This window comes from Hydra vulgaris, chromosome 14 (assembly GCF_038396675.1).
Source record: "Hydra vulgaris chromosome 14, alternate assembly HydraT2T_AEP".
NCBI lineage: Eukaryota > Metazoa > Cnidaria > Hydrozoa > Anthoathecata > Hydridae > Hydra > Hydra vulgaris.
This window is the reverse complement of record NC_088933.1, coordinates 8,778,101-8,802,029: the sequence shown is the minus strand read 5'-3', so window position 1 is coordinate 8,802,029 and position 23,929 is coordinate 8,778,101. Positions and strand designations below refer to the sequence as shown.

Sequence of the window (23,929 nt, the reverse complement as noted above, 5' to 3'; positions counted from 1 at the left end):
TAAATAATAAAGGTATACCAAGAAAAACAAACTTTGTTATTTTACTCGAAGTTTGCTTTGCTCAAAGTCTTTAAAATATACACCACAATCTACAGACTTTATTCAAGCACATTTTATTCCAGAGAGTCTTAGTAAATGACATGATTGTAGAATTTCTATAAGAAATCTAAAAATTATTTTTTTTTTTTAAATTAAAGATTTTTTGAAATTATTATTATAGATTACTAAAGAATTTGTTTAGTTACTTATTATTATATAAAAGTTTTTATTTTAATCATAAGTTACTGTAGAATTTCTATAGTTATTTTATTTTCGAAATTTCGATAAGTTCACATTAAGAATATAAATAAAATATTTCAGAATTTTAAGCTCATCTATTGCTCTAAATTATTTTTGTGTTATATTTATTGTTATTAAATGATTTTTACCCTTATTGAGATTCTGTTAAAAAAATTATTTTGTATTATTTAATACTGCTGCAAGCCACTGACAGCAGGTTTGGATTTTTCAAATTTTGACTGCAAGCCACTGGTAGCAGCATATGAGTATGCTTCACAATTTACCTTGTTTTGTAAATAAACTTTTACTCTAGAACACATATAATTTGTTTGTTCTTAAGATTTAATTAATTCTCTACATAATCAAGAACAAATAAAAACCATATTGTGTTATTACAAAATGTGATCACTGGACAAAGTTAAAAAATCTTGAGTAATCCTTAATTAAAAAAAACTTCTATATAAATAAATTTAGTTCTAAAAGTAGGCAGTGTTAACGCTGTAAAATTTAACTCGTAGAAGTGTATAAGTATTTAGCTAAGTAATTAAAAATGTCTTTTGAAGAAAAACATTCTTTTTATACATTAAATGAGTTTTGTTTTGGACATAATGTTTTATTTATTGTTTATAAAACAATGGTTTTAAGCACATTGCATATCTTATTGTTCAATAATGTGTGTTAAAATCATTTTTTTTTTTTAATTTAATTAAAAAGTTCATTCGTTTAGCTTTCTATTGATACATAGTTTGTTATGCTTTTAAAGAGATTTACTATTTAAACTTTAATTAGTTGCCAATGTTATGCCATCCAAATTTTATTCAAAAAAATGTGCGGTCACAGTGTAAAATTTTTTTGTTAAAACGGCCGGTAGCAAAAGAGTTCTTTGAAATCTTATGAAAGTTTAATTAACAGCATTCATTTGCTAAACTTTTTTTCGGGTACAAGTATTCTCAAAATTCTTATTTAATCATGTGAGAATATATTTAATGAAATTTATTCTTTAAAACATGTATTGCTTATTTTTTTTTATTTTTAAAATTGAACAATTATTGGTCAAGATTGCAAGAAAGTGTAGCATTATCAAGTAAATTTTAAAACTGAAATTGTTTAATGAAAAACTTTTTATTGTCAATTTTGTAGCTTTTTTGATTTGTTATTTTAAGAGACAAGTTTTAATGTAAAATACTTGCCAAATCTGATATAAATTATATAAATATTAAATATAATATGTTTTTTAACGCGCGATGCAACACATTGACAATTTTAATTGTCATGTGTCTTGAATTATTGCCATAAAACATTAATTATTGCTTTAATTAATAAAAAGCTGTCTGTAAATTTATTAAGTGTAAAATCTATAAATATTACTAAAAATTTAAGAATTCAGCAAACATCTCTAATAAATTATGTATTTACCAAAATTCTTTATTAATTAAACATTTAAGAATTTGTAAAATGTCATTATGATAAAATCGAAAAAATATTCAGAATATATAATAAGGTGATCAACGTAAATTTTAAAAAATTTATAGGAAAGTCATACGATTGATAATAACTGCTTATATTAAAAAACAAATAAAACAAAAACAAATAATATTGATTGAAAAGAAAAAAAATTCTACAATGACGTCATTTACTAAAACTCTTTTAATTAAACGCTTTTGAATAAATTATGAAATCTGTAGATTGCGATGTATATTTTAAAGACTTTGAGAGACTGGCTAACATGGAGACAGCAAGCTTCGAGTAAAACAACAAAGTCTATTTTTTTGGTATACCTTTATTATGGCCATAACTAAAAATATTCCATAGAAATTTCTATACATAGTTTCAGAGAAAATATTTTAATAAATCAAGCTGCAAATTAATGGAATGAACTGCCAAAAATATTGTTGAGGCTACTTCAGTAAATTCATTTAAAGCAAGACTTGATGGAAGACAAACCATCACAAAAATCAGCTGCCATAGTGTGCTTAAAACCACACTTACTGGTTGTGATACCAGGCGCAGCATAAACTAATAATAACACTAAAATCTATATTTAGTATTAGAAAAAAATTATATTTTCTTATAATTTGTTTCTTAAAACAATCTTATACATGGCATAACTTTTTGTTCGTTTATCACAATTTATTTATATACTTTATTTTTTTACGTATTTTATGTAATATTTTAAATAAAAAATATAAAAAATTTATAGATATCAATTAACAAGATATTTGTAAACATAATTTATGTTTATAAATAAATTATGCCAAAAGAACTTTACATAGTATTGAGTTAATAAGAAACAAAAAATTTAAAATATATTTGTAAAAAGAATTCTCTTAAACAAAAACACTTCTCACTTTTTATGAAAATGAGAAGTGTTTTTATTTTTTTGTATTTGATCTATGATGGATTAATCTACTACGTTCTACATAATGATGGATTAATCTACTATGTTCTACATAATATTATTATTAGTAGATGATAAATGAAATTTCTTTACATTGCAAAACTATTTTACAATCCTTTGAAACTATATGTTACATTTTATGCCCTACTATTTTGCATTCATTCGAGAGACCATATTTTAATTCAAAACCTTTTTATTAAAAAAAATATTTTTTTTACGAACTAATATTTTTTGAATAAACATCACAAACAATATTAAGGAATAACTCTAATAACAATAATAAGGAATAATACCAAAATTAATAAGTTCAGTTTAACATAAAATTGCTAAATGCGTACGCAAATCACCATTTCATACGTAAAATGTGAGCTGTGTTCTTAACAAGACCTGAACTATAAGAATGTGTATATATATATATATATATATATATATATATATATATATATATATATATATATATATATAAATATATATATATATATATCAGGCCTTGTTACGAGATTTCGCTGCGTAGCGAAAACGCGTAACGCATTTTTAAGTAACTCAACTCAGCAAATATATTTTGCATCGTTAGAAGTTATATTGCGTCACTAGCGTCTTTACAAGTACCGCATTGTAATTAAAGTTATTTTATTAACGCGTTAAAAATCATACAAAAAGTTTTTTTTTTTCTCGCTATAACAAAAGTTACAAATAAAATCAAAGTTCTTATTAAAAAAATCATTTTTATTATTTTTTTCAAATATAAACTAAATTTTATTTTGAAAAAAATATTTTTTTCATGAAACGTAAAATATTTGTTTATATTCTTATGATTTTACATTTGGTGTTTGGTTATTTTATCAATTGTTATTAAATTTTTTCTTATTTAATTTGTGAACTCTTTTTAATAATGTTTTTAAACAGAGTTTTTTTTTGTTATTTATCAGTTACCGATAACATATTCATGACGTTCATTTAATTTATTTTCATAAATTAAATGAACGTCATTAAAACTTTACGTTATTGAATTAACAATAAACAAAATATGTTATTAATAAAATTTTTACATCAAAATAAATCGTGTATTTTTTAAACTATTATGACTAAAAATAATTTTTATATTTAAAAGGAATTTATATATTTAATTCCTTAAGATAAAACTTAAACACTTTATTTTTTTTAACTAATTTTTAATAATAAAAAAAAAAAAAAATGAAACAAACTGTTTCTTTAACAAAAAAAATCTATTAGTTTACAATTGCGGTTAAATGCTTTTACTTACGACTTTATTTCTTCTGAATAAACGTCACGTTAACGATAATCAAAAGATAATTTAAATATTCTAAAACATATAAGTTTTTGCGTAGCGCAAAACTGCTGAGCGCGTAGGCAAATCGCCTTTTCGCAAGCAAAATGCGAGCTGTGTAACGCTTCTTAACAAGGCCTGATATATATATATACATTATATTCTTTAACAAAACTGTTCGAAAATCCTAACTAGTTCTTTAAAATTAAAATTAAAATGTATATATATATATATATATATATATATATATATATATATATATATATATATATATATATATATATATATATATATATATATATATATATATGTATATACATATATACATTATATTCTTTAACAAAACTGTTCGAAAATCCTAACTAGTTCTTTAAAATTAAAATTAAAAGAAAATTTAACAAAACAACTACGCTTTTCTTTACAAAACCTAAAAAAGCATTCACATCTGAAGATATATCCATTTGACAAAAGAGCAGATTTTGCTTTTTATTAAATGAAAATGTAGCAAAAGATAATTTAGAAGAAAAAATAAAAAATAGTAAAGTTATTGATTACGACCCAACACCCACATTCACCACTAAATTTCAAAAACTGTTATGTAATTTAAGGAAACAGGTAAGTTAGACAATGCCATTTACTTTAAAATGTATCCATCAGATTGCGTTCCACCTAGAATCTATGGAATGGGTAAAGCTTACAAACCAGAAAAAAACTACCCAATGTGTCCTGTTGTTTCCACTATTAATACACCACCTTATGGAACATTAGAGTATATGGTTAAAATCATTGAACCAACATTAAATAAAAATACAACTCGACTAATTAATTCAAGTAGTTTTGTCAACAATGCTAAAGAATGAAAGATAGACCCTAATGAAATTCAAGTTTCATTTGATGAAGTAAATTTATATCCATCTGTACTGATCGATGAAGCAATACCGGTTATTATTAGCATATTGAACAATGATTTAGAGGATTTAAAAAATAGGACTAAATTAACTCTTTTAGATATACACCAGTTAATTGAACTTTCACTAAGCATGTGTTACTTTTTAAACAAAGATAAAATCCGAGTTTTACCTAATTCAGGTCCAATCAGTTTATCGTTATGGTAGTCATGGCTGAATCATTTTTGAAAAATGTAGAAAAAAGAGCCCTTAATATAGCCTTTGTTAATTCATTCCAAGCAATAACTTACAAAAGATATGTAAACGATACCCATGCTCACTTGGATTCGAAAGAAAAACAAGACCTGTTTCTTAAAACTTTAAATGAACAAAACCCGCCCATAAAATATAGTGTTGAACTTGAAAACGGAAGAAAACAACTTAACTTTTTAGATATATCTATTACAAATACAATAAACGGATTTTATGAATTTCAAATACACCGTAAGGATGCAATAACCAATGTTCAAATAAAACCAAACTCTAACATCAACCCAAGCATAATTACTGATGTCTTTAAAGGGTTTCTTTGTAGAGCAAAACAAATTTGCTTCCAAAAACACCTCACATAAGAAATTGATTTCCTCATAGATACATTTTTAGAAAACGGCTATAACAAAAGTAATCTTATTAAAATAACCAAAAACTATTTAGACCGCGTTTCAAAAAATACTACATCTAAACAATTAAATAAACAGTTTTTTAAACTACCTTGGATACCTATTATTGGCCCTAAACTCCAAAGAGAATTTAGAAAACAAAACATCAGAGTTATATTTACTTCACCTCACAATTTAAATAACATAATATGCAACAACAAAACAAAACTACCATCGAACTCGAACCCGGGTGTTTACGAGCTTAAATGTTCATGCAGAAGTATATATATATTGGTGAGACCAAAAAGAAAATCATTTCAAGAAGTGCAGAATACCATAGAGCCTAAAAAAAAAAAATTTTTTGTGTTCAGGAGCCACGGAACATTCTAGAACATGCCGTTGTACTTTTGATTGGCTGAATCCTTAAACCTTGGCAGTCATTCCAAAATACAGGATAAGAAGTTAAAGAATCCCTGGAGATAAATAAAGCAAGAATTCGACACAAGATAGGTATTGGGCAAACTGTTCTGTATAGAGATGATGGGGATAATGTGAAAACAAAAGCTTGGTGACCAATTTTGACAAAAATTTTAATTGACGTCACTATTATATTATTTGTTTGGTTTTTAGATTTTACTCTTTCTAATGTCTTCTTTTTTAAACTGTAGGTTTTGTGTTGTTTTGTAACATTTTTTCATTACATAATGACGCTGACCACAATAGGTCAACGAAATATCGTTAATATATTATTATCTATTATTATATTAATATATCTGCAATATATTTTAAAAATAGTTATACGCTGCCTTTTTTATTAAAATCAATTTATATATATATATATATATATATATATATATATATATATATATATATATATATATATATATATATATATATATATATATATCTGTTATATATATATTGTTCAGGGATGCAGAGTCCCAAAAAGGACTCCGGATATGAAAGGCACAAAAAGATTACTTCTTCCTAGTTTTTGGTATAAAAATATAAATAAGTTTATGGACTACTAATAGGAAAAAAATTAAGACTTTTAGGTAAGAGGAACAATCATTTTTTGAACCCGGAGTCCTTAGGTATAATAGCCGCAAGGACTCTGGGACTCCAGGACTCCGAGCTTAAAAACAAAAAGTTTCAAGTCATTAAATCTCGTGAATTTTTTACTTATAGCATATAATAAGTCAACAAACATATTTTGAGCTTTTGGACACTACAGACTTGGGAAAAGTAGAGATATAAAGCCGGAGCCCTTTTGGGTCTCCGCATTCCTGATATTGCCCAATCATATTTTGCTCACTTTTATCTAGACAGTTTCAAATAAACACACAAAAAAAAGAAGCAGAATGAAAAAGAATTTAATGAAAAAAACAAACAAAATAAACTTAGACTTTGTCTGCCCAAACCTAAACCATTGTCAATGTATATACTGAAGCCCTATAGATAACTTTTTTAGTGTGACATCATCTGGGACATTTCATGCACACTAAAATTTGCAATAGCTTTAATAAAAGCAAATGCAAATTTAAATGTGTATGATAATTTAATTAATAAAACAAAAAGTAAATAACAAGAAATTGATAATAATGTAAAATAATGTAAAACAATGGGTAAGCATATAAATGATTGTATCATGCCTAAGAATTAGAGTCGGCATTTAGCAACATTATGGCAACTTAACTCAGAAACTTTTTACCGACCTAGTTTCTATCTTTTATAGTAACCCCTTTGTGTTAAATTTTTTTGCTGACCTCTAACAGCTTAAAGTAAGTAAACTATAAATGCTTATTCTTGAGCAATATCACTTCTCTTTGTTTATTCTTGAACACTAACCATCATATTCTTGGTGACTAATATTTTAACCAACAAAGTGCAGTGACCAGCTTCCTAAATGTCGCATTTTCTACATTTCTTCTTCAAGTTTAACAGCTTCTTTAAAAGTTGATTTGAAGATACCAGACTGTGAAGGTGTCTGAATGTCCATTCCATTTTGAGATAACTGTCAACAAATGGTTGCTGCTTTGCTGGTTGATAACTTTGAAGATATTACTAATTTGGTTGCATTTTTTGTTTTGCTTTTAATTTGAAGATGATTCAATCTTTTTTCATCACTGCAAAGCCACTCGCCATCTTTTTTTCTGATGCTAAAAACTTCTTTCAATGGACCGTATTTTCTTTGTTTAACACATTTATCATATATTTTCAGGACTTGATTCAGTTTTGCCTGTACAACTTGAATTGATGTTTGTGAAAAATTCAATTTCTTTTGCCATAAACTTATTACTTCTTTTTCAATTTGCTTTACGAATTGCTTCCTTTTGATGAATTTTCCCAGGAACAGATACTGACCAACAATTTGGGATTTGAGTAATACCCTACTGTTATCTTCCAGTGATTCTTCTTCTAGCGAAACAGTTCTTCTTTACCAATGTGACTTAAAAAATTGTACAAGATTCTTGATTCTGATTGCCTCATATTTTTCAGTAGTAAAACTTCTCTAATAGGACATTATGATTGAAGATGATACTTGAATATTTTTCTGAAAGGTAATAATAATAAATATAAGTGCTATTGTACTTCTATATTATTTGACTGCCATTTGACAAATACAGATTCATTTATTATTAGCATTGCTTAATCTGGCTTACGTAGTCTAAATTTTGCTAATTTCCATAAACTTCTAGAAGACTCCAGAAAAGTCTAAAAAGTTTTAGAGATTCTAAAAATAATCCAGAAAATTTCTAAAATAGTTAAGAAAATTCCATAAGGTTTAAGAAAATTCTAGACTTCAGAAAGTCATAATGCTATTACATGTAAATACTATTTATATATAATTTTAAAAATATTATATTGTGGGTGACCTTTTTTGAAAATTAATCAGAATAAAACTGATTTTCATTAATTGATTTTTTAAGCCATAAGTGCACTGGAGTGTGTATATATTGGCTAATTTTTTAGCTATAGCCATACTGAACCAACATACATCAACTGTACATCAACTGAGGATTATGGTTTAGGCAGGCAGTTTATCAATTTAAATAAAATTAAAAAATTTATCAATTTATCCTTGTCTTCTTTTATAACTTTTATAATCATGAAATTAAAGTATATTTATTACGAGAAAAAGTAGAGTACAACAAGCATGGCTTGATATCAATCAATCAACCAATCAATCAATATATTCTGAATTACATGATTTTACAATTCAAGGATGATATAGTAATATAATTACTAATGATGCATAAACACCTAATAATAATGAATAATAACATAAGAATAAAATAATAACAACTCTAAAAATCATAGCGTTAACAATAATAATAACATTATTTAATAACTATAATAATGAAAATGGTATTAATAACAATAAAAATAATGGTATTAATAAACATAATGATATTAATAAAAATAATGGTATTAATAGAAATAATGATATTAATAAAAATAAAGGTAATGATAATAATAACAATGATAATAATAACAATGATATATTTAAATATATCTATACTTATCTACATATGCACATACATACATATACATACACATTCACACACATATTAACACACAACACGCATATATACACATATACACACATTTGTACACATACATATACCCACACATGCATACGCAGATACACATTCAATCATTGTACAAGGACGACAAAAAAGCTGTACATAAATGTAAAGATTCTTGAAAAAAATAAATAAATAAATAAAATATACAAGAGAGAGTATTTTTAATAAGACCATTAACTGTGATATATTGCTTTTATTGATGCTATTATTCTATTAGCTATCCAAATAGTGTTTTTTTAACTTATTGAGAAAATTATATCGATATAAGTAAATATATCATAAAAAGTACTTAATATAAACTTACCATAGAAAAGTCTTTAAAATGTAAGAAATCATACACACAATCATATATATGCAATTGAATCTAAAAATAAGATAAGGTGCTTGAAAAAAAAATTTTTTACAAATATATTTTTGTCTTTATTTTTTTTTACTTTGAACAAAAACTATATATATACATATATATATATATATATATATATATATATATATATATATATATATATATATATATATATATATATATATATATGTATATATAAATATATATATATATATATATTATATATATATATATATATATATATATATATATATATATATATACATATATTACTCTTCATTTGAAATATATATTACAAACAGTATCTAATTAATATAATATGTAGTATATAAATATAATATAAAGTATCTAATTGAATATATGTCATATTCTTGTTGAACTACAATGTTTTTAATTTTAATTGAAAAACATTTTTATCATAAAAATTTATGCAAGAAACAAAGTAGAACTTTGAATAGTTTAGCTATTACATCTCTTGCATAACTTTTAACCTGAGCATGATTATACTTTAAAAACAATAGATTAATCTCATTTAATTACATTTTTAACAATATAACCTCCAATGCCTTAAACAGCAAGTTTTAGGCTACAATTAGTTACTTTTGTAGTCTTCTGCTAGTCTCCAAACACTTAGTGGTGTTATCACTTTAATATTTTTCCACAAACTTTGAAAATTGCAAAAAAATAAAACAAAAATATACTTTAAATTAATAAAGCTATTAAAAATGAATCAAATTCTTAATCTTGATAAAGCCGACACTTAAAAAAAGCTATTTTCATACAATTGTGACAAATACCGTCGAATAACTAACTTATTCTAATAAACTTCAATATATTTACACTTTTTTATTGTTATTTGTTTGATGATCCAAACAAATGTTTTAACAAATTTAAAATAAACACTTAAAAAATGTATAAAGAAAAAGTTAATTTAAAAATGTATATTAACAAAAAATTAATGCTATACTTGAAATAAATTTATTGAGTATATAAATCATCTAAAAATTATTTCACATAACTTAATGAATATGAATTTAAAATAATCATATAGTGTAATACTTAAAAAAAATTACTATTAAAATTATTATACTATGATAATAATTATTATTTATAATATTGATGATGTTATTTTTATAGTTGATATGGTTGCTTTTCCATTGTTACGTTAGACTTGTTTATTATAATATTAGTAACAAATAAAATAATGTAATATATATTTTAAAAATTGGTCAAATATCTAGTGAATAAAATTAAATTTTAAAAAAAATTTCAGCATATCTGTGTACTATGAACCTAATATGTTATACTTTAGCTACTATTTTAACCTACGCTATTTTTAAAAAACTTTAAAAAAGTAATCACATAGTTAAATAAAATATTGCAGTTAAAACTCCTTTTAAAAACAACCAGTTTTCTGATAATAATGCGTTTGCATGTAAATCGCTTTACTCGTTTAAGCCGTTTAGTAAACCTAATATTGACTTTACTTACATCCCAGAAACAAAAAAAAATGAAACGTTTATTATTCTGATCTTCTGCTGTTTCATTTTTTTTTTTTAATGTTTTGCTTATTAAAAAAAATTAACTCGGATTTCACTCGTATTGATTACTATTCCAAACGAACGAAATTGAGTTATAACTTCTTTTTTTTTTTGCGCAACTGTCTTTTCCAGCTCAAGCTTATTTGTGTAAATCGATTGAAACTTTAATTTTTTATAAAATGAATTTTAACCATATGAAATGCTCGATATTTTATTAACTGAATCGCATTTTACAAATCGTTTTTTTTCCTACGAATTTCCTGTAAAAGGGAATTCTATTCCAGCAATTACATTGTATTTATTTTCAAACTAAATACAGTATTTTTTTTTTACGCAACCTTATTTAATAAAAATGATGTAGACAAGATTTTTCAGCAATATAAATGATTTATTCTTTTTTCTTCAAAATATATAAACATTTATATTATAGAGCCTCCTCAATTTTCTTTGTTTTATTATTCAGTAATATAGCAAAGTTTACATTATTACACCTTTTATCGTGTATAAGTTAAGAATAAAAAAATACAATAATATTGTAATGTACGTAGTTTTATTATACTATAATAAGACTACGTACATACAATAATACAGTGCCGTGGTTAGGCTGCCCCACGTCGAGCGAATTTAGGGGTGCTAATGCAAGTTTAAGGAATTATTTTATTAATAATAATGCTTAATAACAAAAGTTTTATATATATATATATATATATATATATATATATATATATATATATATATATATATATATATATATATATATATATATATATATATATATATATATATATATATATATATATATATATATATATATATATATATATATATATGAAAACCTGTCATTTAAAATTACAGCAGAAATATGATCTGGAAAATATCAAAGAGTATAGGAATTTAAAAAAATCAAGATCCGTTTTAAATAAGCTCACTTTACTTAAAATATATTATCCGTTCATAAATTATCACATAAGCTTTGAACATCTCGTGGGATAGAATAAATGAAAGAAAACTTGAACTTCGTTAAAGTCAACTGAAATGTCGTTTGCCTTACATATTTTTAATAAATTTTATTCCTGTCGAGCCTCTTTTGATAAAAAATAGTTATGTAAATACACGAGTTGAATATTTTGAATTAATTTATTTTTTTACCCTATTGTTTGGATGACTCGACTTCAGTCAATAAAAATAGTAGATTTTCCATCAATCAAAAAAATATAAGGATTGCTACCTTTTATGGAAACAGATGATGACTCATTTTGTATATGGTATATGATATATAGATCATATATAGTTTTTGAGATAGAAAGATTTGATTTGTTTAAAAGCTCATGAACCTTAATTATTACTCTTATTCCACATAGCGCTTCTCTTGCAACTTATAGATAAATATGAAAAATATTTGTTGGAAATACATACATTTTTATATTTATTTTAGAACAATGCATAAGTTGGCCTCTAATATGTTTAATAAAATGATTAAGAAAGTCTTTGAGATACTATACCAAAAACTTAGCTCACGCGATCCAATGGATATGAATTTTAACGGACTTTTGTTCTTAAACTTCATAAACTTTATAAAAACCGATGATGCGTTTTGTTTAGAAGCCAACCTGAAGTCAATACAATTTTATCTTTTAATGAGTTTAGAAAGTTTTTTGTAAAAAAATGTTTGTCTTTATAGTCTAATGATGAGACAGTCCGATAGTCTCAAAATACTACTCATGAATAAATAATTTACTTTTTTTGAATGTTTCTGTAAATAGTAGTTATTTAAATAGTATATAAAGGTTTTTAAACTTTTTCTGTTTACTCTCAATATTAAAGCGACAACACCTCTCATTGATGAATACCCAAAATTAAGCTAGACTCCATTAACAGATACCTAACGATTCTTATTGTTGTCAGCTAAACAATTTTGGTAAGGAAGGAGGCGTGAATTTTATGGTTATATACTTCTCCACAGTGATCTAAGATAAGACTGTTACATCTTCTCGGACTTTAACAATTAAAAAAAGCGTGTTGAATTTTATTAAACAGTTGGTATCCAGTAAATAGGAATCCGCCTCATTAAACGCTGCTTTCATGACAGCGCTTATAGATTTATTACTAGAGTTTCCATTAAAATTGGTGGCTATAATAAAAGAAGCAATTAAGCATGCTAATGCCGTAACGAGCTGTAACACGACTTGTTTTCTTATTTTTTACTTGCATTTGTATTTTACCAACTGCGTTTTATTTAAACTTCATATTATACCAAACTTGTTTTTAAATTATACATACCCTAGACCAAATTGTCGATGAAGTCTTGGAGGCTTCACTTAATTGTTTTGATATTTTTTCATTCAGTGCTCGATAAACTTCTTTTATAATCTTTAATTTAAAAATCTTATTTTTAGCTTTAATATATATGACTACATATACAATTTTAATCAGTAAAATAAAGTTGTCCGACTCAATAATAAAACTAGTTTAGGAGTAGAAATAAATGAAGAGTAGAGAATGTTGAGAAGTAGAGATTTTTGGGAAGTGGAGATAGTTGAACAACTATCAAATAAATTTAAAAATAAATCTGTTGCCAAAATGGCAACTTTATTATTCAATAATCTAATGTTTCAACAATTCAATTGATAAAGAAGTTAAAGATAAGCATAATATTATAGAATATTACTAAAGTCGCTCTTTAAAATTCTTGAACACAATTATTGCACTTTTTCATTAAATTCCTTTTTTAGATTCTAAAAGGTTAGTTTAATTAACCAGTTTAGAGGCTAAAACCTATATCTTTTAAAATGAACCATAGGGTTGATTTACTTTGTATTTCTTGTTATGAGAAAGCTTAATTTGTATTAAAGATTTTAATGGGTTTTTACAATTAAAGTTCATATAAAAAATACATAAATTCTATGCCAAGTACTTAAGCGAAATTTTTTTAGCTAGTAATTTTTAAAAAAAACATACTGATCTTTTTAAACAGGTTAAAATTTTGAGAATTTTTGGATTGTAAAATGTTTGGTTAAACAAACATTTTACTAAAAATGACTTATGTCGAATTTCTTACCGGAATTGCTAAAAAATTAAAGAAATAGAAAAAAAATGTTCACTATGTAAAATCAATGTCTACTATGTCAAATCAACAGAATAAAGCAAAAAATACTTGATCGTGTTTGCGATTTAGTTTTTCTTATTTCTCCTTACGTCAATAAAATTTATGCTTTCTTGGGACGCTGTTAGGATGAAGTTCTGTAAATTTACCGCCTAATTTGATTTGAGTAAACATTTGTACTTTACCATAACAAAAAATTGCTATTTTGACATATGACGCTCCATGAGAAAATCTAACTTAATTCTTAGTTGTATGAACATATTTCATTTGTGTTTAAAATCATGCTTTCACTCAATAAGTGGTCAGCTTCACGTAAATAAAAACTTGAGTAGTTTTTCTTAAGTTTTTATTTACGTAAAGCTGAGCAATCACTCTGCGTTTTTGGAGTAAATTACTTAAATTTACGTGAGTAAAAGTTGAAGCGATTTTGCTCAAATTTTTATTCACGTAAAGCAGAACAATTACTCCAAAAACGCTGAGTAAAATGATTTGCTTTTTTTTAAATCCCCCGGCCTATTATCTGTTTTATCAATTATGATACTTTTTCAGAAACATGTTTCTTTTGGCTCCCGTTGTTTATAAAATCATTTAAAATAATTTATTCAATTGAAGCTTCCGCATAAGATTACTTGATCGTTTAAAAACACTCTATTGACGTGTTTTTAAAGAAATTTGTTGGAGGTAAAGTATTAAATAATAATGTAACTGCTGAGTTGACACAAACAAATGGAAAGTGTGTGTGTGAGGGAGGGTGGTGTCGCAAATAAATTGATCGACAAAAAAAAAGTAGCTAAAAACTACAATTTATAATTAAAACTACATAATTTTTATTAAATTTCAGAATAACCGGTCAGAAGATAAAGCTTATCTAAAAATAATTCTTAACTGTTCTTAATTTAGTAATTAATCATTGAGATGATACTTACTAACACGAGCTATAAACTCCATTAAGTAAAAGATATTTTGAAGACTTTAATGCTTCTTAATATTTCTCAAATTTGACATTTTGCATAATAAATTGATATTAAAAATTTTATAAAACTTTATTAAAGGCTGTTAATTTTGAAGCAAAACTTTTTGGAGGAAATAGTTTAATTACTTTTATAAAGTACTTACACAAAGTTTCTGAAAGGCTTTTTAATTGAAAAGTGTATCTCAAATTTTAAATTTCTAAAAGTTGAAAAGGTTATTTTATAAAATAAAAAGCAACTTTTTTATGGCATAACTTTTTATGGCTCATTTGCTTATTTTTCAAAACAAAATCTTTCAGAAAATTCTTTTATATATAAATATATATATATATATATATATATATATATATATATATATATATATATATATATATATATATATATATATATATATATATATATATATATATATATATATACACATATATGCTACCGACCCTCGAACATTATATAGGTCCCTAATATTATTAAAAAAAAACGAAGCAAAATCATATACAAATTTCAAAAATAATATTCATTTTATAAAAAAACATAGATAAAAAAAATTATAATTAAAAAATCTTGTTAAATTCCATATTTTTCATTTATAGTTAAAAAACGTAACTTTTTGTTCACTAAAATCTAAAATAAAAATTAAATTATAAAATGATTAATATTTTTAAAATTTTTATATAATTTCCCTTCATTTGAGACCCAACATGACATAATTTTGAAAAACTTTTTTTTTAATAATATTAGGGACCTATATAATGTTCGAGGGTCGGTAGCAACCCCTTTAAATATTTTTTATTCAAAATTTTTTTAAATGTAGCATTTTTTTAATTATATACAACATATTCAGGGGGTGCCAGCAGTCATTTTTAGAAAAAGTTGTTTTTAGAACCACCTTAATATATATATATATATATATATATATATATATATATATATATATATATATATATATATATATATATATATATATATATATATATACTGATATTAAGTGAGTTTTGATTTCTCTAACATTAAGTGTGCGACCTAATATCTTAGCGAACTATACAATGCCTTGTATGTCTCTTTGTTTTAAAATATTATTTTATTATGAAACTGCTATGATTGAGTATAAGGTGTGTACGAACAACGGCTGAAACTTTTAATTGTTTGCCTAAATTGGAGAATTTACGAGGGGGTTATCTTGTCAACTCTAAAAGGATTAAATATGGCCGTATTATGTTATACTCGCTTTTTAAAATATAAGTTTGCCAACTTACTAACCTAGGGAAGGGTAGGAGTTACACCACAACTATTTTATGCCGGCTCAACGTGACTGGTAATTTACTTTACTGTTTTTCAAACAATGTTTTGAGGAAAATGCTCTAATAGAAACTAAATCTTTAATTTTTCAAACTGCTTATCAAAAAAAAATTATCTTAAATATTCTGACTTCGAAAACTTTAAAACTTTAAAAATCTAAAAACAGCTTGAACAGTTCATATCTTTAAGGATTAAATCCGATTTTAAAGTAGATAAAATGAAATGCTAGAAGCACCCAACAGTCGTCAAAATATTATATAAAGAAAGAGCTTTTTTATAATTAGTGTTTATATCTGTATGTACCTTATTCTTAACTCAAACCAAAGTTTTCTGCCATTTTTATTTTTTATTATTAGTAAAACTAGTTGGTGGAAATTTTCTAACTGTAACTAGTATAAGGAAAGTTTTTGTGTTTTTTAGCTATTTTAAAAATTTGAGATAAATCTACAAAAATCGGTGATCAATTTGTATCAAATTATTATTTTTGTATAAAATTATTATAAAAAATTATATTAACTGAAAACAAGTTTTATCAACTGAAAATAGATTGGTACGGACAAAGTTGTGAACAGATATGACAATTTTTTTCTGGCAGTCATTAACAACACCTGCGTTTATGACTTAGTTCAGATGTTTTACTCTAACTCAAATATATTAATACCAAACAAATAGCTAAACAAAGGTATAAGGTAAGAAAAGTAAAAGAATATACTGCTGCAAACATTTCTGTGGAAGTTCCTTGCACAACAACAATGCACAGTGGGCTATGTAGTAAAAAAAAACCTAACAAAATATGTTTATTATATTCAAAACTATAAAATAAAACATATTCATTATACTCCATTGTACTATTTTAAAACTTGTTTTGATATATAATAGTATCTTTTAAAACTATAAAAATCAGTTGCGGTTCCATGTATAATTAAACTTGGTTGTTTTTTTAGAAAAAACGTGAACTTTTTTATTTTTATTAAAACTTTTTATTAAACAGTAACATTTAAAATTTTATGTTAATAGGGGATTAGTTTATATACTCAAACTATTTAAAAGTTTAGCTTAAAGAAAAAAAATAATAAATAAGGTAAAGATCAGCAGGAGCAATTCTACGGAGGAGAAGTGGGCGATTTTCGAGATTTTACTCGGTTTTTCAGGAACTTATTCAGTTAGTTGTCATTTGACACATTTCAGTCGGCACTTTTTTACTTTTAAGAAACTTTTTTTTTATAAAACAGTTCGCAGTTTTTAAGGGTTTCCTCCCCTTTCCTCCTCCTTAATTTATTTCTAGAATCGCGCCTGAAAATCAGTATTTATAACACATTTATAAATTAGCTTTTGATTACTTATTGAGGTAAATTTTTAACGTTTAATACATTTACTTTGTACAAAAATTGTGATATAATTTAGGGAGAATGAGAATCTATATTAAGTGCTCAAATTTGGAAAATGCAATATGTATACAACTTGTTTGAACTATATTGCAATTAATTTCTCTTTTTGAGTTTCTTTAATATTTTAAAAATATGAGTTTTAATTTATATAATTTGCTTAAAGTTGATTTTTTTTTTTTTCATTCAAAAAAGATACCTGTTATTTTGTTTGTTATTTAATTTAATACAAAATTTACTGTTTGCCTAATACTTTTTTTGTTTGTTTTCTTTAAAAATTGTATGAAATCTGGTGACATGTACAACTTTTTTTTGTTTTTGTTTTGTTTTTTTCTTTTATTATTTAGGTGCCCCAAGAAGACCTGATAGTCTTTTCACAGAGCACCGCGGAAGTGCATTTAACCAGAAAGTTCACTTCCTTACCTTCCTTACCGTGACGCGAAAATATGTCCGAAGCTCGTTTTAAACCTGGTTATATATCTCCTGCTTATAGAGCAAGCGCTCTTACCACTGCGCCACGGCCGCATAAACCTTTCACGTGCTTATACAACAAAATAAACTAATTCCTAAGGATTTACCACTCTTTTCATCAATATTAACTCTTCAAGTTTCTGTTGATATTAAGTTAGATGATTCTGAGAGCAAAAACTTTGTAAAAGTTTATGGATAGTTTCAAGCAAATGATTATACTTGTTTTGAGCAAATGATTATACTTTGTTTTGAAAATTGGCTTGTACAAGATTATTAATACAACTTCAGTACATTAAATGCCACATCATTACTTAATGAGGTTGAAAGGCCATGTTGCTCTTTAAAATAAAATAAAGAAAACCTATCGATGTTATTAACAGTTAATCGAGTCCCGAATTACTTCAGGAAACTAAAAAAGAAGTTTAAGTACAAGACTGCGAAAAAAAAGTTGCTGAAATTTCAGAAAAAACTCCATTGAAGCTGCTAAGAAGTATTAACGTAATGAAGCCTTAGCATAACGTGATGAGCCTTACCAATAATTATTGATAATGGTATATTAAAATCCATATACCATTATCAATAAGAAATTGTGCTGAAGAAAACTTCTAAGAAATAGAGCTGAAGATAAAAAGTGCTACATATATCCTTTATATAATGATATAAGATCTTCAAAAGATCTCCCAAGAACATTCATGCAGATGCACATACTGCTAAACGCAGAGGGTATTGGGCGTTCTTAGACGTCTAACAGACGTCTAAGAACGTCCAATGTCAGACATAGAACTTCCAATGTCCTCTGGGAAAGACCTTCTAAAACACACTCTTAAAAGGCTGTGTGATGTGTAAGCTCCTGTGCTAATCACAATACTTAAGAAACTTACTAAACTGACGTTTAGATGCAAGACTTGATATGATGGTGGTACGGGACAATGTACTTGCAAACAGGTTAAAATGAAAACAGCAAACAAAGTCTAACGAGCGAAGAGTGCTAGTTTATTACTTGCATAGTAATGTACTATTATTAGAACTCAGTGGATTTTATAATAATAAAAACGTTTTCATATTACTTATCTAGAATGTGCAGACAATAGATTTTATAATTGAAAAAAAGACATTTTTTACACCAATATAAACAAAGAAGAGTTTGTTATTTAATTCTGCGTTTTAAATTATTACATTAATTTAAGAAGTTTACTGATTTGAAATTAAAAAATTATAAATCTGCGTTTTTAAAAATTTATAAAATTTATTGAATAATTTTTAATATTAGCATTTATTTAACAAAAATTTATATTAATATTTAAAAACAAAAAATTCCAGGAAGATGCGGGTCTCGAACTTTAGACATTCCGTTTTCGAAGTCAACGCCTTATCTAAATATGCTATACGCGCGAACAAGAATGAAAACAATCAACATAGTTATTTTAAAAATTCTTTTTTTTTTCTTCCATATAAAAAATAAACTTTATCAAAAACAACTAAATTAATTGACTTATTACAAACTAATTATTGAATATTGTATTGTCATTAAGCAAGAGTATGTACGCAAAATTTGAAGAAAGTATGCAAAATTTGAAGAAAATCTATCATCAAGAAGTGACTCAAAAATTAAATGCAAGATTTTATGCTCACAGACAAACAAACAGACAGAGATGACGAGTTAATAAAGGCATTGGTAAAAATCAAAATAATATTTTCCAACATATGCCTAGTATCTGTCGTCTTCATCACGTCCAACATATGTCTAATATCCGTCATCATCATGTCCACCATATGTTTAATATCCGACCCGCTGTGCGATATGAAAAAGATACGTATTTCTCTGTTAAAATAAAGAAATAAAAATAAAACAAATTAGGAAAATTACAAAAGCATGCAAGTTTTCTTTAAGCCTTAATAAATTTAAAGTTATTTCAAGGCTTCGGAAAAAACCTTTTAAAACAAGAAAAAATTTTCCTTGCGTATTTTCATTGAAGACACCACAAAATAAAACAATCTTGAAAAAAAAATCATGCAAAAAAAGCCCAGTCGAAATATTGAAAGTTCACAAATAACTAATCAAACTAAATCATATATTTTAGATTCTGTCAAAATTGTTAAAATCTAATAATTGTAAAAATCTCAAAAAAAGGTGTCTTAAAACCCAACCTAATTTTGAAATTTCGTAAATCGAAGGTTATGACGTTTTTGATTTTCAACCGACATTTTTTGATTTTTATATTTACACCTAATTAAAATATGTACAACTAGTTTTCCTACTTACTAATTCGTTGACCTATTGTATTTTTGATCTGCCTAATTTTCAACCTACTGTATTTTCAGTTTTACAACTACGCCTTTCCGGTATGCATTTTATATATTTTGTTGTTGATTTGAATACGATCCAAATTTGATCAGCCTTGGCGCAGTGTTAAAGTGCTGTCTTCAGAATCGGGAGATATAAGGTTCGTTAAATACTTAGAAAACTTTTTGATTGTTCATTTTTTTCGTTAAAAACTTGGACCAGATAATCGGTTGAAAACTAGTTTCTCAAATCGATTGAAAATGAAAATCGGTAAAATAGGTCGAAAAATAAATCGGTCGAAAACGAAAACGTCATAAATCGGTTAAAAACAATTTAGGCCTCAGTAGATTATCTAAAAATTAGTTCCTCTTTTTAGTAGATGTCCTTTTGTAGAACAACTAAGTAGGTCGAGATTTTTGTAGGTCTAGCTATCTGACACGAAAAAAAAAAATTTAGAAAAAGAAAAAAAAATTTAAATAAAATGTCAAACTTTTCATTTTGCCAGCAAGTTGAACGAGTCTTTTAAATAATGAACATTTAAAAATGTTCGTTATTTATAAGATGACTAATTCAACTTGCTGGCAAAATGAAAAGTTTGACATTTTATTTAAATATTTAAGTCTTTGAAAAGTATACAAAGTTTAATTTATTATTATTCTGGTGAACGTAAGTCTGGGAAAAGTTACCCGAAGAGTTGTTATTGATTCTATCATTTATTACACGTGTTCATACATTTATTACATCATTTATTACTATTCGTAGATTAAAAATTAAACCAGTTGATCAAATGTTTATTTTAAACTTGAGCTTTGTTTTGGCCAAACTTTATGGAACTCTTACTAGCTGCTATTTAAACTTGGTTGTGTTTTAACTAAATATCTGTGCCATGTTTAAACTAAATATTCGTTTCTAATAGTAAGAGCATTATGAGATTACAAAAGCAACTTAAAAAAGTAAGACAGTTGCAATACAGTTGCAAGATAAATGTAAGCTGCAAAATGCATTGATAACTTAACAAGTTTTGCGATGGATGAAAAACTGGACTGCGCTTGCTCATTTGATTATTAATTTGATGTTTTACAGTGAAAAATTCGTTCTCTTTCAAATACGCAACTAAAAAAAAAATCAAAGGAAAAAAAAAATCGATCATATGCTTAACAGTTAATAAATATTAAAAACGTTAAATGAATGGTAAAAGCATTATCAATAGCCCTGGAAATAAAGTTCACTTAATTTTTATCCATGCTCTACGTGAAAATACTTTTCTTTATTTTTCAAAACACTTTTACTCTTTGATTGCAGTTTTTGATTATGTTTTTTTGTTGCGATTTTGCGATTGAATTTGCGATTTGCGATTGAATCAATTTCTGCAAATCTTGGTATATGATTTTTGAGAGGTAATTAGCTGGAAAAGAATAAACCACAAAAAAATAAATAAAATAACACCAGGCACTTAGTTAATGCTAAAAAGTAGTAGTTCTATTGACAATTTTTGACTTTCGTACTAATAACTTTTTTAGTAAGAATTTTTTCGTAGGATCAACAGTAACACTGCAAAAAATCTAAGTAAAACATGCGTAATCCAAATGTTACCACGATTATAAGCTAGTTGCATAGCAACGCAGAGCCAGCAGTAAAATTTTATTTGGACAACATAACGACACGTTTGGTGCGACGTTGGCATACGAATAGGCTGTTTATTTGGCTAACTTTGGCATTTTCCTCTAGATTAGGTTTAAGCCACAAAAGCTTAGCCACAGATGGTCAAATTAAGAAAAATGTTAATAGTTTAAAAAAAACTAATTGTTCTGTTTGTGTATTCAGGTGTAACTTACCTTTTTTAATAAATGATTATTATATAGCAATATAATGATTATACCCAGTAGTTATGCTATATTTGAAGTTTTTCAGCACATTGGAAAGAATTAAAACATATTTAAAGAAAACGATGACACAGGACTCTTTTTTTGCATTAAGCCTTAATGCTATAAGCTATAGAAGTAGAAGATATAGCTTAATTAAAATTATTAAAGTGTAATTAATTAGTTTGCAGTTTCTTGTATATATATATATATATATATATATATATATATATATATATATATATATATATATATATATATATATATATATATATATATATATATATATATATATATATATATATATATTTATATATATATATATATATATATATATATATATATATATTTATAATACAAACACAATTATTTATAATACAAACACAATGAAAATGAGCATATAAATTTCAAATAGATAAAATTAAATGTTCAACATAACCCTAACTCGAACAATAACCATAATTATATCATAGACATCTTCTATATATCGTTTTTTATATATCGTTTTTTATATATCGTTTTTTATATATCGGTTTTTACATCGTTTAAAAAGAATGTGCTCTCTAAAACACCTTAATCAAGAAACTGATTTTCTAATAGACACGTTTGCTGAAAATGGACATAACAGGAATGCTTTTATGTTGTCAGAGACTATTTAAATAAAATGAAAAATAAAATACCAAAATCTTGACCATTGACTATTCAACCATTTGAATAATTATCATGGATACCTATTGTTGCTTCGAAACATGGAGGGCTTACAAAAATATACAAAAATTTTATTCTCGAACATAGACAAAACTACTTTTAAGTATAAACCCATATGCTTAACAGTTCGCTTTCTATCTTAAGGGGTATAGAGTTATGATATTTTTTGATTGCTAATTTTATAGCTATTTATAATTTTTTTTTATGGTTATTCAGGTGCTCCAGCAGTGCTGTTGCAAGGGTCATTAGCGCCCGGGGGCAAAATAGCCAAAAAGCGCTTTTTTTTAATAGAAAATGTAATCTTTTTAAAGTAAAAATGCTTTTTATAAAAAAACAAAATATAAAAAATATTTTTTTATAAAAAGGTTTTTATAAAAAAAACCCTGGGCAAAAGCCACTTTTGCTCCCATCTCGCTACAATGTGTTCCCTACGTTCATATCGTAGAGCACCACGAAAGAACATTTAAGTTTACGCATCTTTCCTTACCAATATCAAAAATGGTCCCAAAGCATAGGTTAAACTGAGAACCATAAGATTCTACTGTGCCACAGCAGCTACTGTACCATACCGATTGCTTATACTGTTTTATAAAATTAAAATGCTATAAGAAATATTTTTTTAAAGCTAATTTAGCATTAAAAGCAAAAAAATAAAAAAGTAAACATAATTTTCTCAGCTTCTTAATGGCATAACGAGTTGAAACTTACAACGCAGAGAGATTACCTTATATAAACTAGAAAAACTATAAATAGTAATTATTACTAAAGTGGACAGCTGCTTTAATTTTTTAAGGTATTATGAATGTAAGAACAGATTAAAATATGGATGTAAAAACAGATTAAATTTGACTTAAATGGAAAAAA

The 23,929-nt window shown here is 25.4% G+C and overlaps 2 protein-coding genes across 5 annotated transcripts in view; one reads left to right on the top strand and one right to left on the bottom strand.

Annotated features, from left to right (window-relative positions):
* Positions 1-11,087, bottom strand: part of LOC100209114 (erbin) — a 66,570-nt gene extending 55,483 nt beyond the window's left edge. Inside the window, exons 1-2 of one of the 4 annotated variants that reach the window (XM_065817619.1) lie at positions 10,936-11,087; positions 9,406-9,465 (exon numbers count right to left, since the gene is read on the bottom strand). The gene's annotated coding sequence lies outside the window, so the exon portion shown is untranslated. Of the gene's footprint in view, positions 1-9,405; positions 9,471-9,984; positions 10,255-10,935 lie in introns of those variants that run through there. The other 3 variants (XM_065817617.1, XM_065817618.1, XM_065817620.1) reach the window with 3 other exon arrangements.
* Positions 4,610-23,929, top strand: part of LOC136090891 (uncharacterized) — a 31,321-nt gene continuing 12,001 nt past the window's right edge. Inside the window, exon 1 of the mRNA XM_065817868.1 lies at positions 4,610-4,796. Coding sequence (XP_065673940.1) covers positions 4,610-4,796 — 187 coding nt within the window. The remainder of the gene's footprint in view (positions 4,797-23,929) is intronic.